Source organism: Microchirus variegatus, assembly GCF_963457635.1.
Source record: "Microchirus variegatus genome assembly, chromosome: 3".
Lineage (NCBI taxonomy): Eukaryota > Metazoa > Chordata > Actinopteri > Pleuronectiformes > Soleidae > Microchirus > Microchirus variegatus.
This window is the reverse complement of record NC_139804.1, coordinates 22,529,048-22,550,853: the sequence shown is the minus strand read 5'-3', so window position 1 is coordinate 22,550,853 and position 21,806 is coordinate 22,529,048. Positions and strand designations below refer to the sequence as shown.

General features: G+C 42.6%; 2 protein-coding genes across 3 annotated transcripts in view; one reads left to right on the top strand and one right to left on the bottom strand.

The window, feature by feature from the left end:
* ssh2a (slingshot protein phosphatase 2a) overlaps positions 1-14,409 on the top strand; it is a 33,122-nt gene extending 18,713 nt beyond the window's left edge. For both annotated transcript variants that reach the window (XM_083886106.1, XM_083886105.1), the window contains 13 exons: positions 3,518-3,630; positions 4,079-4,143; positions 4,503-4,624; positions 4,794-4,859; positions 4,963-5,028; positions 6,036-6,230; positions 8,579-8,672; positions 8,803-8,931; positions 9,229-9,275; positions 9,599-9,745; positions 9,856-10,056; positions 10,366-11,320; positions 11,983-14,409. In XM_083886106.1, coding sequence (XP_083742232.1) covers positions 3,518-3,630; positions 4,079-4,143; positions 4,503-4,624; positions 4,794-4,859; positions 4,963-5,028; positions 6,036-6,230; positions 8,579-8,672; positions 8,803-8,931; positions 9,229-9,275; positions 9,599-9,745; positions 9,856-10,056; positions 10,366-11,320; positions 11,983-13,641 — 3,859 coding nt within the window. In that variant the 3' untranslated portion in view covers positions 13,642-14,409. The remainder of the gene's footprint in view (positions 1-3,517; positions 3,631-4,078; positions 4,144-4,502; positions 4,625-4,793; positions 4,860-4,962; positions 5,029-6,035; positions 6,231-8,578; positions 8,673-8,802; positions 8,932-9,228; positions 9,276-9,598; positions 9,746-9,855; positions 10,057-10,365; positions 11,321-11,982) is intronic.
* Positions 14,410-19,760: 5,351 nt separating this feature from the next.
* Positions 19,761-21,806, bottom strand: part of ankrd13b (ankyrin repeat domain 13B) — a gene marked incomplete at both ends in the record, with an annotated part of 42,394 nt that continues 40,348 nt past the window's right edge. Inside the window, one exon of the mRNA XM_083886610.1 lies at positions 19,761-19,959. Within this exon, the coding sequence (XP_083742736.1) occupies positions 19,761-19,959 (199 nt within the window). The remainder of the gene's footprint in view (positions 19,960-21,806) is intronic.

The following is a 21,806-nucleotide window of genomic DNA, read 5'->3' as shown; positions in this document are numbered from 1 at the left end:
TGCAGCAAATATTCATACAACTATGCCAAGATAAATTAGACAATGACAGGAAGCCACAGTCCAGATAATTTATGTGGGAGATCTCTTTGAACTTGACCTGTCACTAAAGCTTGGTTGTGCATGTTGTGCTTGATTTCCCTGCGCGGTAACATTAGCAAACTTGACCGTCGTTCTGATCCACCGTATCAATTTCAGTGTAATATGTGGCAAAGTGGAGCACATTTACAGGCTAGAACAAAAAGTGACATTACGTTATGTCTTTAAAGTTTGCCTGTCCTAACCCTGTCTAAAACTAATCTCAGTAATCCAAGCACACGTAGGCCTCTGTTAAACCTCTGGACTGAGCTGTTGCTGACATGTCAGATGTACAGTAAGGTGACCATTCTCCCTGAATACAGACTGTGAATAGCTTAAACTTTTAAAGGGCTGCTGTATTTTTAGAAATACTATTCGAGTCGTTCACAGTCCTTCACTCTTCCAGCTCTCAGGCTTCGATTCCACCTTCTCAATGTCTCCCGACACAAGCGTGAGAGGTCATGTGTATGTGCATGCACGTGCGTGAGTGCTGAGTTTTGTATTACAGAGGACATTGTACAGTAGCATCATCACTATACATGGTCATTGCCAAGTACAGTCTGTGTGTGAGGGATCAGCAGGACATGATGCAGCAGGAATTGAGGAGAGTGATGATGAAAACTAGGGCAGCAGTCAAAGTTGTGAGAAATGCAGAGAAGAGGAAGAGAGAGCGAGTGAGAGACGACTAAAGGGAAACAGCTGGGTCAAGGGTGGTTGAGTTATGGGAAATAAGCTCAGCAAAAGGCTGCGGTAATGTTGTTTTTTTTCCTCTCTCATCTCTGTTGTCTGGGTCTCCCAATTCTGTGTCTGTCTCAGCAAAATCCAGGAAGGACTTTTTTTGGCTGTGTGAGAGGATGGAGAGATTAAATTACTGAGAAAAAGGTGATGTTTTTTTTTAGTTTGCCATGAGTGTGAAATTGAATAACTGAAGAACCTGATGAACTGTAGAGGTTCACTGAGTGTAGACCTGGAGCACACTGTGAAAGCAGAGAGATTATCCAACACAGTGGTTTCTTGTCTAAATAAACAGTTTGTGTAACTTCAACAGAAATGTGAGGCTTTGATGTCATCACCTTTTTTTTGGTTTATCCCAGTGAGGTTTAGTGTATCCTTTCCCTTTCTTGGTTTCTGGGCCCAGTGGCTAAGAAACCGCCCTCGTTAAAGTTTAGTAGAACAGGTCGACCAACTCCCCTGATTATTGTCACCTCCAGAAACACGTGTTTCTTTAACATGTGTGTTGTTGTGCCATTGGAACTACTAACAGCTAGGCACAATCAGGTCATATTGTAACATTATTGCGACAACACCGTCAAAATGTAAAAATACACTGGAAAAGCTATAAAAGTAACAAGAGGGTGTTTCTCTTGGAATTGACGTGGTAAGAGAGAGATAACGGAGCACTTTATTGTTGTTATGAGAGGTGTAAAAAAATTTATCATAACACTGTGGTTAATGAGTCTATTACAAGCAGACACAGTTTACGTAATTTAAGGAAACTGTGTTTAGGAGAATGGTTGATCTAAATCTTATATCACAATATTGTGTATTTTATACATCATGGTATTGGAAAAAAATATACTCCATTGAAAACATGATCTTTCCACGAAATTGGCAACAAATGGTGCACAGTATAGTCCTTGTTTTTTGTCAGGCAGCTGTTTAGAGCAGCCTCACCACATAAGCTGGACATACTGTATGTTACAATGATAATCAGTGTTGGGTCTGGTCCCATACATCAGCGCTTCAGGGAAACTAAGCACAGCTTGTTTAAACTGCATCGGGCTCCAGTTCAGTGTCCGATACCAAAACAGAAACACTGTGACTGGCTCGTTTTCATCTGTCTGGACCTGAACTCCACACTCTTGATGTTCTCCGAGGCAAATGAAGCTGGAGCAGCTGCTGCTGCTAAAGTCAGCCACTGCAAAAAGAACAAGACATCACTGTTTATTGTATGAATTTTAGATGAGTGTTATGTATCGGTCAAGTTTCCGAACCAAATGCGTGCCATATCTATATCACCACCAGTGACTGGCACCAGTGACATAAAAATTAGGAAACAACATTCTTTTTTCTGCAAAAGCTCAAAAATAAGATCACATTTAAATGTTCAAATTTTTTTTTACATTTTTAAATTCCACTATGCAACCAACTGTACCAGAATGCATTATATCGGGTGCATTAGTATGGATATTTTTTTACAGACATAAAAATACTGGTCCAGACAGAGACCTCATGTGTAGCATCATATAATCAAATAGGTAATGGTTTACTGGTCTCATGGCTGTCATTTCACACTAAGTGACTGCAGAAGGAGGTCTGTGGTTAGTGTGTCACCATGAGAATCTAAACACATAAAACACTTTGCCTCTCTCTCCCACACACACACACATTGTTTAGTATCGAGTTGAAACACAGTCTGTAATGCGTTCTCTCGTTAACTGCGACCCCACTCTCAGTTAATGAGACTAATGGCATTTTACTAACATTACTCGGCTCTACTCGACTCTACCCAGTTGGGGTATGAGTCGCGTCCTTTTCCGTTACTTCAAAGTACCTCCTCAGCGTAGGCAGGGTCGTCACAGTACGGCTGCCGTGACGTTGTTTTATACACGATGCAAACCCCTGCTCTCTCTGGATCCTCACGTCAACCACCACCAAACACAGTTAATGCTACACCTTGTCGACATACCACGGTATATTTTTGTAAACAGCAGCTATGTAGGCTCACTGTAACACTCTTGCCAGTTTTTAAAAATGGCGGGTTTGACTCTTGTGTCAGACATTGCGCTCATGACTCTGACTAATCAGTAGCCGAGAGTCTTGACGTTAGCTGGCCGTAATGGAAAAGCAAAAAAAAAAAAAAAAAAAGAGTAGAGTCGAGCCTAGTAGTGTCCATAAGAGAAAAACAAAAACTCTGCTGATGACCTGCTGTGTACTGGACAGCTCTTATCTCTGCTCCAAGACTGTGGAGGAGGGGACTTGCTCTTGTCTTTCCTCTCAGACCCCTTGTCTCCTCCCAATCCTCCCATCCCTCTGTACTGGCAGCTGTTAGTGTGAGTAAGCCTGTGTGTGTGTGTAATCCAGCTGCATGGAGAAGCAGAGAACATTGTGTTCTGGGTTCACATTGGGGCCTGGATCTTGTTTTGCTAGCATCCGTCTGATTTGGGGAGACTTCAGAGCAGAGGGCAGCTGAATGGAGCATTGTGACACTGACATAAGCACATGACAACACCCATCTGTTCCTTGTCCCCATCTTGTGTTCATTTACAAGAAATTAGGGTCAACATGTGCAAGGAAGGGATTTCAAAAATGAAGTTCACTTTTATAAGTGCATAAGTTATACAAAATGAATGAATATAATTGGATTACTAGATGGATAATTAGATAGCAGTGTTTTTGAATCTTCTAATGTCCATTCTCCCTTTTTTCTCTTCTCTCACAGTATCAGCGAGAGCTTTCTGACAGTGAAAGGTGCAGCAGTGTTTCTTCCCAGGGGAAAGAGCCCCACACCTAACTCTGCACCTCCTGTCAACCAGCGCAGGAACAAGCATGCAGGTAAAGACTTGTTTAGGAGTTCAAGCTCAAATTATCATTTATGTAACAGCATCTTGGGGGTGGCTGATGCTAACTTTGAAACGTTGATGCATTCCATGTGAAGTACAGCTTGTTTGCTGGCAGGTGATGAGAATTTATTTGGCATTTTCTGGATGATAAAATAACACTGAAAAACATAAATACCAGAAGAAGAAAAATAATATGTTGCTGCTCGTGTAAAAGAATGTTGAATGTGTGTTGAAATGTGATGATAAAAAGTGTCTGTGTATTTGCATGTTGTGTGAAAAAAGGCCAAAGTAAAAGAGTTTGAATGCACTGGAAACTTGCCTGGGGGGGGGGGAGATGATACACTATCCTCAGGGTTACGTCGACCTTTAAGTTCCAAGAATATAATTGTTGCTCAAAATAAACCAGAACTAAATGAGAGTTTTAAATCCTGTCTGTCTAGGTGATCTCCAGAAACATCTCCAGACCATGTTCACTGTGCTGCGGCCAGAGGACACCATCCGACTGGTCAGTTATCCACAAACACGAGGGAGATTATTTACCAAACACAGTGGCTGGTTTCATTTCCTTGTTCTCAAATGTATCAAACTGAAACTTATTGATGTTTTTTTTTTGTTTTTTTTTTTAGTATTCCTGTCATTTCTTGATGAATGAATATTTGATAAATGAATATTCCAGCAGTATTGCTATAGTCTATTCATAACGCTGATTTCATATGAGGGGTTATTTTCTTAGGCTATAGAAAGCTCCGCTAGAGCCAAAGAAGAAATAATCCAACAAGTTTTCAAGGCCTGCCTTTTTTTCTCATTGCCCACTTCTGCTCTCTCCTCCGTTCTTCATCACTTCCTTTTTGTCTTTTCTTTCAGGCTGTCCGTCTGGAGAGCGTTCACCCTCAGGTAACCCGCTACATGGTGGTGGTCTCCACCAATGGCAGACAGGACACAGAGGAGAGCCTCGTGCTCGGCATTGACTTTCTCTCTTCTGATAGGTCAGTGCACTATTCTCTTCTAGTGTCACATTAAATATTTTTACCTGTTCCAGCTTTGCTGTAATTTCAACGTTATTGTTTTGATTATTGATTTCTTTTAATTTAAATAAGCTTCCATTTTTAATCTACTTCTGTCAGCTGCTTTTTGACATGTTTCTCTTCCTGCCAGCTGCTGCACTGTGGGTCTGGTACTACCTCTGTGGAGTGACACTCTGATCCACTTGGATGGAGATGGGTAAGAAACACCACACCTATGTCCTGTTTCCTCTCACTGCTCCCAGGTGCTCTCACTTGTTTACATGTAAGCAGTTGTGTCATTGTTCTCTCTCTCTCCACAGTGGCTTTAGTGTGTCGACCGTGAACAGGGTTCATGTCTTCAAGCCAGTTTCAGTCCAGGCCATGTGGTAAGTGATCTTTTATCCAACACGTGTTTTGTAAAGTTGCATAAAGATTATACTGCAGCTCAATGCAATCTTTTTTTTGACTTTGTCACAGTAACTTATCTTCTCTCTCCTCCTTTGTCTCATTATCTGTCTGCTTCCCAGTCTCTTTGTTATCTCTCGGTCTCACATGCACTGCTTCCTCTTCATTTCCTCATTCATTGTCCTCATTTCCTCATTTTCTTGTCTCATTGTTACTTTGACCGCTGTCTTTCTTCAGCATTCGCTATACATTCATTTATCTGTGTTATATCTCTTCATTATGTCTCTCCATTGATGTCATTTTTCCATTCCCATCTTCACATCTCTGTTGTTTCCTCTAGTTATTAAGTTTCATTGCCAATATGTTCGTTCCCGTCTTTTCTCTCTTAATTGGGGCTGTAACTTTTTTTCCCCAAAAATCAAGTTGTAATGAATATTACGTGACATGAAATTCCTTCGGAGATATTTGGATATTCGCACCCCTTGCACCCCACACAAACGTGATCATGTTATGTGTTAATAAACTTAGTATTAGTCATGATGAGAGGTTAATCACTCGCTGCACTGCCCATCTGAGATACCTCTTCTTCCACTTCTCTCAAGTTGAGCTAACATGGTTCCCTACTCCCTCATTTGCTGAGATAGATTGCTTTCACTTTTCACAGCAAAATTTAAGGTTAAGTATTTAACCCCCTCTCATTTTTCTGATGGATTCCAAGTGAATCTAAAGCCAAGCTGTGCTCACTGGGGCCCTCTGTCAGACCAAACTGTAATTACATCTGTATATTTTGAACTTGACTGTGTTTTTATGGTTTGATTTTGACGGCACCACCTTGACATATCGAACGGATAGTCACACAAACCCTATTTCAAACCTCACTTCCTTTCGCTGTCATTTTTAGGGTCAGAGCGGAATGACACTATTGAAACTGAAGGACAAAATTTCTCTATTTCTCTCTAACAACCACATGTGTCACTGTGTGCTTCAGGTCAGCCCTCCAGTCGCTCCACAAAGCATGTGATGTGGCTCGATGCCATAACTACTACCCAGGCAGCCTGTTCCTGACCTGGATCAGCTACTACCAGAGCAGGATCTCCTCTAACCAGTTCTGTATCAATGAGTGGAACGCCATGCAGGACGTTGAGTCCCACCGTGCAAGCTCACCTGCCCCCTTCACAGACCTGTAAGTCACTGTGGACAGATGTGTATTACGTAAATCCACATCATTTCACACCGATGGTGGAATATCTGGAATATTTTATGATTTGTGGTGCATTCCAGGCATTGAATCATTTTTCACAAGTTTCTCAGTCCCCACTGATGTGTGCTGTAAAATTCCTGTGGTGTGAGTGCACTAACATTTTCAAAACAGAGGTTTGTGTTGAATGAACACACACAAGAAACTGTACACTGCATTCCACGCAGGCTGTACTGATATAACTGACATTTTAAACCATGAAATAACTGTGTGGTGTAGATTAGCGTAGATATTTACATGATTACATGTGTTTCAGTACTGTGTGAACAGAAAAGCATCACATGAGAAGGCTTGACATTTTGACACAGATTAAGAGAAAGCCTAAGGTGTTTCACAGCAAGTACATTTCAGCCATGTCTTCACAACAGCGATATTGAATCACCTCTGCGCGTGCCAACAGTATTGCTCCATCTCCACAGCAGACGATTGCAGGGTATAAGCCAGGCTTTACAGCCCTAGACTCTGGAACTGCCGTGACGTGCTGTCTTTCACCTCTCGCCGTAACCAGAAGCAACACAAACAAAAACAAAAGCACACAACCATACACATCTTTGTTATTCATCCATCTGACATGGAGTTGTTACCAGGTCACATTGGGGCATGAAGAGTACAGGAAACAAGACAGGCAGCTGGATTTATGTCTTTGCTGATAGCAGGGAAATTCCCCTCCTTGCTGCTTAGCCATGTGTCTAGCTACCTATTTCGAGTGTCACCACTCTACTTCTCTTCAGAGGTATTTGAGTGTCCAAAATAGCCGGGGCTTTCGCTGGCTTGATTTTCGTCTGGAAAAAACTGTATCCAGACGGACAAATGAGTAGACAGACTCAGGGATGGACAGAAGCAGGTGGCAGGCAAAGTGAGGGAGGCAGAGGATGAATGGGGCATTGAGTAAGATGTTTTGCTCTTTACCTGATGCCCCTGGGTTCAAGGAGCCAGAAGTGGGAAATTAAATGAGATGGCTTATGGTTAATGATCAAGCACCACCCATATTTACTGCCTGCTTGCCTGGAAATCCCTCTGCAGGAGGTGTGTTTGCTTTCCAAATACACTTTCCGTCAAGATTACACCCACACACGCACAGTTGTTCATTGCCACACAGGGTGAGTGCCAAAACTACATGACCGCATTGTTGACATGGCAGCTTGTTCCCCTGTGTAACCACTGAGTGGAAGGATGAGATAGCAGGAACTAGTTTAATGTTGACATGTTAACATGTTTTACTGTATGGGGCATGAATATATAGTGTGTCAACTTTAGCAATATTTGTTAGTGAAGTTTCAATTTGAATGGGCTGATTCAGATACTGATATAAATAATAAAGGTTCATTCTGTGGTAATAAAAACATAAATACAATTCATGCAATGTTGCACTCTTGAATATATAAATCAGTAAATAAAAAATATGTACAATTATTTTCAATTTCTGTCAAATTAAAATCATTTCCCAAAAATCTAACACTCTAGAAAGCAACTGGATTTACTAACAGGAGATCCTTTCATCATCGCTATCATATTTTCCCTGTTTTATTTTCTGACCAGCCATTCGTCCCTCAGCTTGTCTGTGTGCAAGTTGAGGCTTGTTGTGAGTTTTAAGTGTTGCTGGATGCTAGATGATACTTAACCTGCACTTGTTGCAGAGGGTACAAAGGTTTTCTTTCCCTTTGCCCTGTCTCCTGAGGTCAGTCAGTCAACATTGATACCAACAAGCTGACTCTTTCCAAAGATTCTTCCAACGCAGATAAATGCTTTATATGCCTCCAGTTATACACCTGTTACCATCACAATGGCCCCTTTGTGGCTGCTGACTCACCCTGCTGTATTATCACACTAACAAATCACAAGCAAGCAAAACAAGAGGAAAATAGACAATATAAGAAGGTGAATTGAGCTCTTCTCTCCTGAGAGGTAATTACGCCACTTGTTGGCCTCATCAGCGTGTCATCCAAAGGCTGAATGTGTTCCCTCAGCAGAGTGGTTAAAAACAGCCAAGCACAACAACAGACATACTCTTCAAGAGGACTTTGTTGTGGATCTCCGATGGGCCACGCTCTCAGATTTTTCTGTTCCCTCTCCAGTTTCTGAGAAACGGACAAAGTGGCAATTCTCTAGTGGAACAAGTAATCTCATTGAGTCTGAAATGAAAACGAAACGATGAAGAGAATTCAAGAATTGCTACTGTGACTGTGAAGGTGGTCCTTTGTGTCTCTAAAAGTTTTTTGAGGGGTGAGAGAAAATGTGTTGAAGGTGTTTTTGTTTGTCTCTTTATTATGCAGGCCCACAGAGAGGGAGCGCACGGAGAGGCTGATCACAATGCGTCTGAGAGAGATCATGATGCAGAAAGACCTAGAGAACGTCACTTGTAAAGAGGTGAGAGCCACACAGAGAAAGGGATTTACATTTAGGTAGAACTGACCGGTTTTGCAAACAGAAATTATATAAATGCAAATTCTAAATTATTTATTTGTTTTATTCTTGTGTGTCATCCTTTCTTTCCCAGATCCGAACAGAGCTGGAGATGCAAATGGCGTGCAACCTGAGGGAGTTCAAAGAGTTTATAGACAAGGAGATGATCGTCATCCTGGGGCAGATGGACAGTCCCACTGAAATCTTTGAGCACGTTTATCTGGTAAGAATCAGGAGCCCAATCAATGGCTTTCTGTTGATGTAGAGATCAGAGAAAGCAGTTCACATGCCTTCATCCTCAGTCTTTGTTGTCATTTACTGTTGATCATGTAAACATGTATGTTAAATGCTAGTATATGTTGATATTCAAGATTCTTTGATAACATTTCAAAATCATTACCAGTAATAAAATCATCAGTCCCAGTGGCAACTCAGCTGAACATAATAAATAAAAACAAGGACATACAACAACAATGGTTTGAAAAAATAATAATACTCATGAAACTTGTGTTTTCTTTAGGGCTCTGAGTGGAATGCCTCGAACATGGAGGAGCTGCAGAACAGTGGGTAAGACATCAGTCACTACAGGACTCCTGTGTTACTTCATCAATGTTAATTCATTCAAATTAAAGTCTTAATGCAATAAATGCTGTCTGAGTTGATTTAATCTCTCTGTAGTCCATGTGCTATATACGCAATAGATAATAAACTATATTATAATGTCTTTTTACCATCTCTTTGGAGCATATTACCAATTTATAAAGCTGATCTAAAATACACAATTACATTTATAATTCAAGTAACCTGCACTGGAATATGAAATGCTGATATTGTTAACAATTATTGACAAGGTCAGCAAGTCACACCTCCTCTTCCTGTCTCTTATGTAGAGTGCGGTACATCCTGAATGTGACCAGGGAAATAGACAACTTTTTCCCAGGGATGTTTGAGTACCACAACATCAGAGTGTACGACGAGGAGGCCACCAACCTGCTGGAGTACTGGAACGAAACCTTTAAGTTCATCACCAAAGCCAAGTAAACAAACACACACAATGTTACACACACACACACATACACATGTGTTTACATTCTCTAGGTTTTTTTCAGTGTAGCTGTAATGAAATACAATCTTCTCTCTCTGATAGGAAAGCTGGTTCTAAGTGTCTGGTTCACTGTAAGATGGGCGTGAGTCGCTCTGCCTCCACAGTGATCGCTTACGCGATGAAGGAGTACGGCTGGGATCTGGACACCGCCTTCGACTATGTGAAGGAGAGAAGAGCTGTTACCAAACCAAACCCCTCCTTCATGAAACAGCTGGAGGAATATCAGGGAATTTTACTGGCCAGGTGAGCTTTCATACAGAAACACTGTTATGATACTGTTACACCTCAGGTTGTTAGATCTCATTTAAACAATATGTGGCATGCCTATATGATCTCCAAAGCTCCTGAGATTAGCTCCTGAGGATTGGATATCAATTGGATATTGAATTTGACAACTGAAAAACGAATTTCTCATCAGGTGATAGTGAGAAAATTTGATACACAGTCGATGCCTCAAAAGTAGTGAAGTTCGAAACCCAGCCCTGGAAACATCTGCACGTATCTGTACAGTATTTTTTGGTTTTGAGACAATTTTTTTCTTTTCCTCCACAGCAAACAAAGACATAATAAACTATGGCGCTCCCACTCTGACAGTGACCTATTAGATCGCTCAGACCTGCTGTGTAAAATGTCCTCTCACTCTCTTGGCCACTCGGACTCTCACAACAATAACAACAACGCCTCGTCCCCGTCTTTACAACACTTCCTGGGCGTGGCTGTGCTGCACGCACTTGGTGCTGAACCCGAAGACTCTGCCAAATCGAAGGCCGCGCACACGTCCGAGTCCCACTCTCACACCAACGGTCTGTGCGAGTCGCCGTTTCAGGAGGAGGTGGGCTCAGATTGTGACGACCTGCTCCTGCTTCCTCTCCCGAGACCTCGAGCAGCCACTGTCGTCCCAGAGGAAAGACTGGACAATTCAGCGAGTGTGGCTGTCACTGTGCCTGTTGCTCTACCCCACCCGCCACCATCACTCCACATCCTACCTCCTACTCCAGAACTCCAGCGCGTCCGCCGCACTCCTCCCACACATCTGGCCATTTCAGTGCCCAAGCACAACTCAGCAGAACTTTCCCTCAATCTGCATGACAGAGGCATCTCAGGCAGCTCAGAAGAAATCTCCCCTCTCACACTGGGATCCACTGACTCAGACATTATAGATCAATCAATATCTGATCTATCAAGTGACAAACACAGCCCTCTTAGCCCTGCAAACGCCACCCTTCACACACTGGTTCTCCCGCTCCATCCCAGTGACGACAACAACAACCCCAGTGAAACGGAGGCAGGCGGTGCCTTCGACAGCCGAGGTGAGGCTGATGGGTCGTCAAACCACAGCACAGACAGCATTGACTTTTTCAGCGCCAGAGAAAAGTTTTTGGGCTTGGCTCAAGATGGCGGAACTCGAACAGTTCCAGAGCAGACACTACAGAGGACTCCAACATCGCAGGAGGAAAACGGAGAAATCGGCATTAAGGATGAAAAGGAGCAGGTGAACGGGAGCCAGGTACAGGCTGATTCTTGCTTTTCTCTTAAGATATTATAACTTGTATCAAAGCAAGATTCATTTTTAGCTGTGTTGCTGCAGATAATATTTGAATTGGCAATCATCTATGGATAGTGTACATGTTTTAATGAGATCTTAGTAGTTAGATATTGGCAACTGGACTTTAGATGACTGAGAATCATCACAGGTGGACATGAGGTCATTAGATGTTATGTGTTGCCTGACCAATTCTCAAAAACATATTATGGCTGAGAAGCTGGCATCTAAGGCTTCATCCACACTACTCGCATAAATTCTGCTCCTCATTTCTCGACCGTCCACTCGACTGAAAAACACGCACGTTTTCTAATAAAAGCATAGTAGTGTGGGTGTGGCCTAAGTGTAAATAGAGTTTGCATTTAACAGTTAGCTGTAATCTTAAGTCATTAGTGGTCTTTTTAAATTCTCATATTCATATTTATTTTTGAACAGTCGGGACTAAAACTGTCCACACACTAACTCTGCATGGACCATAGTGACACCTGCTGGAGAGCAAGACTAGAATCATAGATACTGTCTGTTTTAATACTGTAGTACTTGTAAAGTAGTAAATCATTACCTGTCATATAGAAACAGCATGAACCCATGATTGATACCGTTTTGTATGCCTCTGTGTCTCTCAGGTGTCTCCGCTGTCTGATGACTGTGATGACAAAGCCAGTCCTGACTGTTCACATCACCCTCGCCATGACAACGGCATATCAGTTCGCCATATTGTCACTGAGATCGAAGCCATATGTCACCCAGTGTCATGCCTTCCTGCTTCCCCTTGCCCCTCCCCTACCCCATCTCCATCTCTCCCTCCGTCCTCCCACAGCTCTCAGCTCATTCCCCAGGAACCACATCAGGAGGGGACGGAGTCTTGTGACGCCAGCCCCGGGTCCTTATCTCCTCCTTCACACCCACATTCTCCCTCCATGCTGCCGTGTGACTGGCCGGCGGGCTCAGTGCGGCGGGCCACCAAGCAGCTAGAGCAGAAGTTGAAGCAAGAACTGGAGATGGTCGCTTCCCAGCGGTCTCCGTTGCATTCGCCCAACACTGAGAACCCTCCTGTTAGATTGTCCCAATGCTCCCCAAGTGATGAAAATCCTCCCCTTTGCTCCCCATATCACTCCACAGAACAAAGCAACACTCAGGGAGAGATCATGGCTGTGTCTACGAAGTCCAAAGATGGAGAGAAACAAACAGGGTCAATACATGAACTACAAAGTCTCGACTCCTCAGGCACACACAAACCCTCAGACCCTCCCTGCTCTCCTAACTCCAATAACAGCCAAATATCTGGTGCTATACCTGTCACTGTGTACACAGCTTTAGATAGCCATATGCTGACATCATCACTGGCCTCTTCTCCTCAGCCAGTAGAACCGTTGTTAAATACCTCATCACAGTCCCCGCTCCACAGCCAAGCCCCGGCCTCTTCAGACCAAATGACTCTGGACGGGGCAACAGTGCAGGAGTCAGAAACGGATGAAAAGCTGGAGTCTTGTTCTCGAGGCAGACAGGGAGGCTGTGGTCCCGGCTGTGATGCTCAGTGCAGACTGGTTCGCGGCAGTCAGGAGCTCGAGAGGATTCAGCAGACTCTCAAAGAGCTGCAGGCTTTCCTCCATGACGGCATCAGCTTAGAAACAACAGACAGTGAAGTACAGCAACTGGAACAGCCTCAGGGCCTGAGAGACGGCATGGACACAGAACCAGGACCTTGTAAAGAGGCGAGTGTTGAACACTTCCCTCCAGGCCTGGATGAGGGACACCGGCTCCAAAACAGACAAGAGGGGAAGAGTGTCCTTGAGCCAACTGGGTGGCACAGAGCCATGGAGCTGGAGGCTCGCATCCGCCAGGCAGGCCTCACACCCCCTTCTCTCATGAAGAGGTCAGCGTCGTTGGCTAAACTGGACTGTCTGGAACTGTCAGCTAACGACCTCAGTGACTTAGACCTGAGGCCACACATCAGGACGAGCTCAGCACACTACCAGGACTCCCTCTCCATGTCCCCGGCTCATTCTGACGACACCTGGAAGAAGCAGAAAGTGTTGTCTCGAAACATCTGTGCCGAAAAGCCGGGTTCGTCCCACGACGACTCATCCTCTCTCTGCCCCTCCTCTGCCTCTCCCCACTGTCCGACAGAAGAGACTGGCGAGGGGGAGGAGCCTGATGGCACCTGGAGCGGCGCGGTCACTGCGTCGTGTCTGCAGGGGAGGGGACACGTGTCAAGACGCTCTCGCAAATCGTCTGCTGAGAAGAAGCAGCGAGCCGCCGCGGTGCTATACAATACCATGTAACCTCAGTGCAGTGGACTAAAAGGGACATGACTGGAACTGCGCACCTGTGTGAGAGTCTGCATGATGAGTATGAATGTGTCGCCGCTGCGTAACCTCGGTGATGTGCAGCGTGCAAGACGTAACTGAGGAGTTTAATTGTATGTTTGCATGTAAACCACTGGATGTGTCGTCTCAACTGGAGTTGAGGTTTTATGTACAGTTGTGAAATTATATGAATGTCCAAACTAAGACTGTACTGGTGCATTACTCTGTGCACTCCATCCACTACAGCGGTCTCCCTTTTTAAAAGAAGAAGAGGCATTTATTTCCATGTGTGACCCTTGCTGCCTGTTCAGTTTCTACAGCAACAACAAGAGGGTTTTTTTTTTTCTCCAAACATGCACTTTACTGTTTAGATTAATTTCTTTTTATTTGAGAGCTCTTTCTTACTCTGGGGGAGGATTTGTTTGCACTGGTTTCAGTAGACCTTGTCTTTATTCAGATTTTTAATTGAACCAGGGAAGCTGATATGTTTTTTGTTTTTTTTATTAAATTCTTTAGCAGTAAATGGGGTGTGTTTGTTTTGACTGCAGAGACTTCTTTACTTTTTATTCTTCAGTCCGACTGCTTTTTCTGAGGTGACGACAAGAGACAAGGTTATTGATACACAAACATGTTCTTGTCTTTGTTGCTCTCTGCTGGCCAGACAGAGAACTACACCTCAGAAAAGCATTAAATAGGGATGGGACATGCCACTTTTTTGTGTCCGATATCACAAACTTGTGTAACAAATATTGTTCTCCCAAAAACGAAGAAATAAACAGCTCAAACATGACTCAGCTAAAAGGCTTATTGCTGTCATTTTCACTGTCTGTGTAAGCGAAGCCATGTGATATATTGGAGTACGATATCTGATCCAGTGATTTTGACTGCTATCGGACCGATACCGATTCCCATCCCTAGCGTAATCATTTGAAATGCGTAAAAAACCCTTTAACTGTGGCCAACACCACGACTTAGGATTCAACAGAAACAAGTCTGAACTCGTCTGTCCTGTCTCCGCAGGGAGAAGATCTACGTGAGCGCTCAGTGCAGTTTATTTCAGGCTGACATTTTACCTACTGTGTCATGAGAGTAATTAAATGTAGAGATGTAGGCCAATGGGACTCCTGCTGTTATACACACACACACACACACACACACACACACACACACACACACACACACACACACACACACACACAGCAGCCACACAATCACAAAGAATTGAGGGTTAGGGTTACAGAATTTTCAAAAGAAAAATGTATATACTCGCATCAAATTTACAAGATTCCCCGTTCCCTGTTTGAGTGTTTAAATAGAAAAGAGTGCAAGGGTTACAGTGTTAGTCTTGCTGGGTGCAACAGCTGACATTAGCACCCTTCTATTTGCATACTGATGCTCTCAGCTATTCTTACTCACACATGCACACTCACTGTGCTTTTAGGTCTTTAAAGATTCTCTTCACACACACACACACACACACACACACACACACACACTTGCAGCCATTAGCTTCCACCGTCATGTTATTCGTAATGTTTGACCAAGTCAGAGCAAAGGAGATGTTGCAGTGGCACAGCTGATACAAAATAATTAAATCATTCTCATCTCTGTCGCCCACCATGAAAGCAGCCTGGGTGCAGAGAGTTGCATTTCTTCCAAGGCTTAGAGTCTCTAAGCTGTCTTTTCTACTCCCCGTCAAATCGAAATAAAAAAATTGGGATTTGACTGAGGTGCTGGGAATTGATGTCACAGAGAATGAAAAGAAAAACCAGTTCACTCTGGTGGTGACTGACTGCAGCTTTCTATATCTTGTAAGATATGAATTGCTTTTGTCATTGGAGAGGAGCAGGAAACTTCTTCATGTGTAGAAAACTGTCGCTGTAGAAACGCTGTTTCGTAATTTGGAAAAACCCACTCGAAGGTTGCTCCTCCAAAAGATGCTTTTTAAATTTGAATCATTACCTGAACTCACTTCCCAGCATACACTTTAAAAAGTCAAATAATGTCTTATCAACCAGGCAAGCTTTAATTAAGAATTACAGAAAGGAGAGAGAGGTGGTTCTCAGTTTGTGCTGATGGTGTGTGAAAGTGTTACAGTTCTCCCAGTGTTTTGCTGGCCTTGAGTCCTGCAATATTAACTATATCAAAAAGGTCCAGTGTGTAACAACACACACACACACACACACAGACAGAAATAGATAATCTCACACCCTGCTGTGCTGAGAGCTTCGTACTTTGCGTTCCTCCTGCTTAAAGAACGAGTGACCCTGCTAAAATGTTGCACGTTCATTTTGATAAAACGGGCCCAATGCTTCCTCGTTTGCTCGGTCGTTCATTTGGATAAACAGTTGTTCTATTTCAGGTCGGTGTGTGTTTTTAGCCCATTTCTCTCTTTACTGCAGTATGCAAGGGCATATGCTGTACACGCAGACACATAGAGAGAGCGAAGGTGGAGCTAAAGTAAGCAGTGAGATTTTAAAAAAATAAAAAATGAGCAGAAAGAGCCTGAACATGAACATGAATATCTCCATTTTTAAACACCCTGCCACTCATTATGAACCTGGTTAAATACAGCTGCTGTAGGGTCACCCTGGTGTTTATAATGTGAATGTCACTTTGACCTGCTGTGAGTGGACATCCTACTCCTGAGGTTTAAAAATAAATAAACAACATCCTGTAGCAGCCAGACTCACAGCAAAGCTGCACCATGGCACCAGGAGGATGAAGAGATGCTGAATCATCAGTATCTTTTTAATATATGTAGAATAGTCACAATTACACTTTGCCAATTCTTTATACTTCAATCGAATCGAATATCGCATGCCTCTCTACACCAGCCCGCACTAAACCAGTGTTTTAAAACTGAAACTTAAGATTCAATTGGAGAAGAACGTCCTCTCCTATTAAATCAGTGATGTGCTTGGAAAAGGTTGAGGTGAGTTTGTCACAGTATCACTGTTACATGTCGCTCACTCTTACACACTGGACCTTTAAAGGTGCATTATGTAATAAATCTAAAGCAATTTAAAAAATATGTCACAGAGACTCAGGAATAATGTTCATATAACAAACTGAACTCACCAACAACAGTACAGCCAAAATTTGCATACAAAAAAATATTTTGCAGACTGCAAATCATGTTTATGTTTTGTAATCATGTTTTGGCATGTGGCGCCACCTACCGCCATCTACCAATCATTGCAGTCAGTAAAGTCTCAGTTGCCGAGCAACCACGGGTTGGCAGTTACGTCTGAGCTACAATGGCGGGGAAAACCAAACTTAAAAGACCTTGGTATTTTGAATTTGAGTGTAGTAACTGTTTTTGGCCACATTCTTACATATAACACCTTTAAGTAATCTTACATTCTTACATATGACACCTTTAAGTAATCATGAGTTACAAGACAAATCATTTTATCGTTTTTTACATGATTCAACATTTTTCCCTGCATGTTGCGGTGGTGGTGGTGAGCTCGTCATGTGCAATAATCTAACCTAATATTAGCATTGTCACATACTGCAGGTCTCCAGGCCGTTTAACGTCAGACTAAACAAACCTCAAACGGGTGCAGACCATGCTGTGATATTGTACTCGCACACATACAAGATGTACTTTGACGACACAGGAATAAACAAATCATCTGCTCGTGTTAAAGTGAGAAGATGCAAATGTTCAACTCCACAGTTCACTCACAAGCCATAAGCATTGTCCCTTTATTGTTTTGGATTACCCACAGGCCAACAACAAACTGGTCCACACTCATGTTCAGCTTTAGTTCAGTACATCTGGTTATCTTGTTTACATCTGTGCTCCTGCGCCAATCACGTCAGGCTAAAACTAAAAACTGACCTGGGTTAACTTTGTGCTCAAACTCATCGTCTACATCCATTAACAGTCATATATTATGTGATCCACCCACAAGCTAAAAGTACAGTACATCTGAAAGTTGTGCAAATCAAAAGAGAAAAACGTTTGTTCTTTATTTAGTTACTTATTTTTTTCAGTAAAAACTGAGGAAGTTGAATGGTCTTCCGACCTTCGAGATTCTCAACTTGACCGACCTTTAATGACAAAGCTTTACAGAGTCCTCTCCACACCGCCAGTCCTGACTCATCACTGCTCCCTACACACACACACACACGCACGCACGCACGCACGCACGCACGCACGCACGCACGCACGCACACACACACACACACAGGCCCTTTTTCACAGCAGCCATTTTGACAGGTCACAGTCGGAAAATCACAGGTGTAATTAATCAAATTAACGATGGCTGAGTTTGATTTACCTTCTTCAGTTTCAGGGTGCAACAGAGCCACCGTTAACCCTTTAACACTTTAAGGACTTTATTTTTGCTTATTTTAACCATATAAGGGCCAGAAAATGTCCTCTGAGTAAGTACTTTTACCAATTTTTCCGGAATAACTTCCAATATCTGGCAATTATTTACAATTTAAAAAACAGTGTAGTTGTACACAAGCACCAGATTTTGCGTGTTAAATTATTAAAGGTGCATTATAAATCGAAAGCAACTGGCCATAAAATCCTCCTAATATGTCACAGAGACTCAGGAATAATGTTCATATAACAAACTGAACTCACCAACAACAACAGTACAGCCAAAATATTTTGCAGACTGCAAATCATGTTTATGTTTTGAAATCATGCTTTGGCATGTGGCGCCACCTACTGCTGTCTACCAATCATTGCAGTCAGTAGATTCTCAGCTGTCCAGCAACCACGGGTTGCCAGTTACGTCAGAAAACAAAACCTAAAAGACCTCTGTATTTTGAATTTGAATCTAGTAACCGTTTTTGGCCACATTCTTACATATGGCACCTTTAAATAAGAACGGTATAACACATATTTAAAAAAACATTTGTTTGAGTCTTTGTCTCAATGTCCAAAAAACAGGTTAAAAAAACAAACTATGTACAGGTGGTTTTCCAACTCTCTCCTCTTTGTCGGGCTTCCTGCAGCAGCTCAGGCTAAATTACCGTAATAACCACACGTTGACTTTGACTAGCGTTTTTTCCCAGGAGCACAAACCGCCGTGTAATTGCGGGAACACAAAGTGCACGTGTGCAAACGTGTCGTCTTCAATATGCTCGGTGTTAAAGGGTTAATTGTGATCAGTGACACCTGAGCTTTTCCACATACTTTTTTGTAGCCATTTTGAAGTTTGTGCAACCATGACATTTGCAAATATCACATGCAACCAGGCTCCTACTGTATACCAGCTGTCAATCACACTGGCGTCCACTCATATGTGCCATAGTTTATCATGCATTTTCCCCAAAATGGGAACATATTTTACAAAATTGACATCATGTGCTTTTGAAGAAGACCTGAAACTAGTGATTGACTCCTCAGGAAAATGTTCTCTGATGTTGTAAATCATACGACTCACTTCCCCATAGACTTCCACTCAAACTGATCTGTTTTTGCCACCAGTGGAGTTGCTCCCTGGTTATTATTAATCCTTGCTTCTGTCCTACTTCCTGGACATTACTTTCCAACCTGGAGGACAAAGGCCATTTTTACATTATGCAAAATGGCTGCTGTGCAAAGGGACCACGACAGTTAGGAGCGTGTGTGTTGGTGCTGGAGAAGAGTGTTGGCCTAACACATGACATTCACAGGACTGAGGGTGACATGTTCACCTGTTCACCCCTGTGCAGAGAGCTGGTTTTGAAACACAGACACACACACACACTCACTCACTCACACACTCACAGACAAAAATCACTCATCACACGAGGCATTCTAAACTGGTGGTGTTGGATGTATTGTTGGTTGTAAACTGGCACTGGTCAAGAGAAGTACCATGTGGCATCACAAAGAAGAAACATGGCGTCTCTTCCTGTCTGAGGCCCGGACAGCAGCGTCACTGTATGGCTTTGTGGGAGAGGTCTGGCTGAGGCGATGGGGGAGAGAAAGGAGACATCACTGTCATCACTCGACTGATCGCGGCCACTTACACAAGTTTTTAAAGTCGTCTATACTGCCCTTTTCTCCCACGTGTCCATGCTTCAGACCCCTCCCTTCAGATGCAACCCCCACCTCCTCCTCTCCCGACCACTCCCAGCTCTCATTTGTCCATAAGTGACAGCTGGATGATGCGCTGTAGCTCCTGCTCCTCGCGCTGCCGCCGCAGCGCTGCCTCTTCCTGCTCCCGTGCTGAGATCTCCATGGCGATGCGCAGCTGCTCGTTGTAGTTGCAGGTGTTCTGCTTCTTGGAGGGGGTGGAGCAGAGGCTGGACGGGGGGTGGGGCTTGTGCTGTGGGGTCCTGGAAGAAGAACGCACATGGTGAGACACCTTATCTGTGATATCTTTGGACTATTTGTGATCTGCAGGCATCAAAAGATGAGTTAAAACTATAGAAGTTCATAGTCAGTGGATCATACTATCATACGATCATACTATGACATACTATTTCTCCAAGTTAAACTAGTTCCCTGGTGTCCTAATGAACATGTCTGTGACATGCTTTGATCAAAATGGGGGCCAGAGCCTTCAGCCGATCTGCCACCCGCCTCTGGAACTCCCTCCCCCCCGGCATCAGGAACATTGTCTCATTCGCCATCTTCAAATCCCATCTGAAAACCCACCTTTTTAAACAGGCCTACTCCCTTTAACTCTCTAACTCTCTACCTGTTGCTCTTACCTTTTGTTATTTTGTTGTTGTACGGCGACCTTGAGTGTCTTGAAAGGCGCCTTAAATATAATGCGTTATTATTATTATTATTATTATTATTATTATTATTAATAAAATACCATACCATGATGTATTTTAAAGTGTCTTTGAGTACTTAGAAAAGTGCTTCAAATAAAATGTATTATTATTATTATTATTATTATTATTATTATAATAAGGATGAAGCACCACAGCACTTCTATAAAACTTAAGGGACATGAAATGACATCAGCCACAGAGGCTACTGGGAGCTAACAGCAGTTAGCATTTGGAAAAGTGATCATTTGCAGGCTCTAGCAGGCACATTGCTGTCATATATAACATGTATCCACTGGACAGATAAATCCTCTGAGGCTGGCGGTTTGTGTAGGACTCTGTGCTGCACTGTACTCCTGTACTTAGACTGAGGAGGACCACAAAAACATGGGTGAGTCATCTTTGATAGGACCTCCAGAGTCTCAAATATAAAGATTTAAATGATTAAAAAGTTGATTTTGCATAATGTCACCTTTAAAGGAAAGGGGAGAGCATCAAATGGCCAAAAGCGTTCTGCCACCTAGCTGTTGGAGGCTTAAACACAACACAAAACCACTGTAGAGAAGACTTCCAACATGAAACAGCACTTCAAAGAATCAATCTTATACCATGCCATGAAATACTGCACTGTTTTAGTATACTGATATTCTCTTACAGCTGTGGACGAGTATCTATCCTCATGAAAACAAGGTTACAGTTGAGAAGTAACACGGGTAACGACCCGAAGATCTCATTTAACAATTGCTTTGATGTTTAAATGTCCGATGCTGATGTTTTTATGTTGTGGTTTCAGACATTATCTTTCGCCATTTCTCTCTGGGAATAAGATCACAGTGCATGATGAGCGAATATTTCACACTTAGCCATTATATTAATGAGCCGATTAGGAGGTGATTAGCCATGACTTGCAAATGTCTTCAGTGAGTAGATTATCGGGCAGTAAATCTTGTCTTGGCTTAAGTCATGGTTGTTATATTCTCGTGGGTTATTACTTCAGAATACCTTATTATCATTTGAAGGAGGTATCTTATTCAGTGTGTGGACCACATACACTTTAGTGTATCACCAAGGGCACTAAATGGCCTCAAATTCAAAATAGTAAAGTAAAATTGTAGTCTGGTCATGAGGGGGTCAGTCAAACAAAATAAAAAATTAACTTGATAATCCATCATGATATGGCAAATTAAACATATTCATGATAATATCCCACACTGTTCCAAAGTAAAAGTTTTTATTTTGACTTAAAGTTCAAAATAGAACACATACACACACACATATATATATATATATGTATTTATATATATACATATATATTATGCAAATGAATCTGGAAACAACAAAAACAGACAGAAATAAAACAGAATGTAGTAACGTGACATGAGGTGATAAATATAACCTAATGT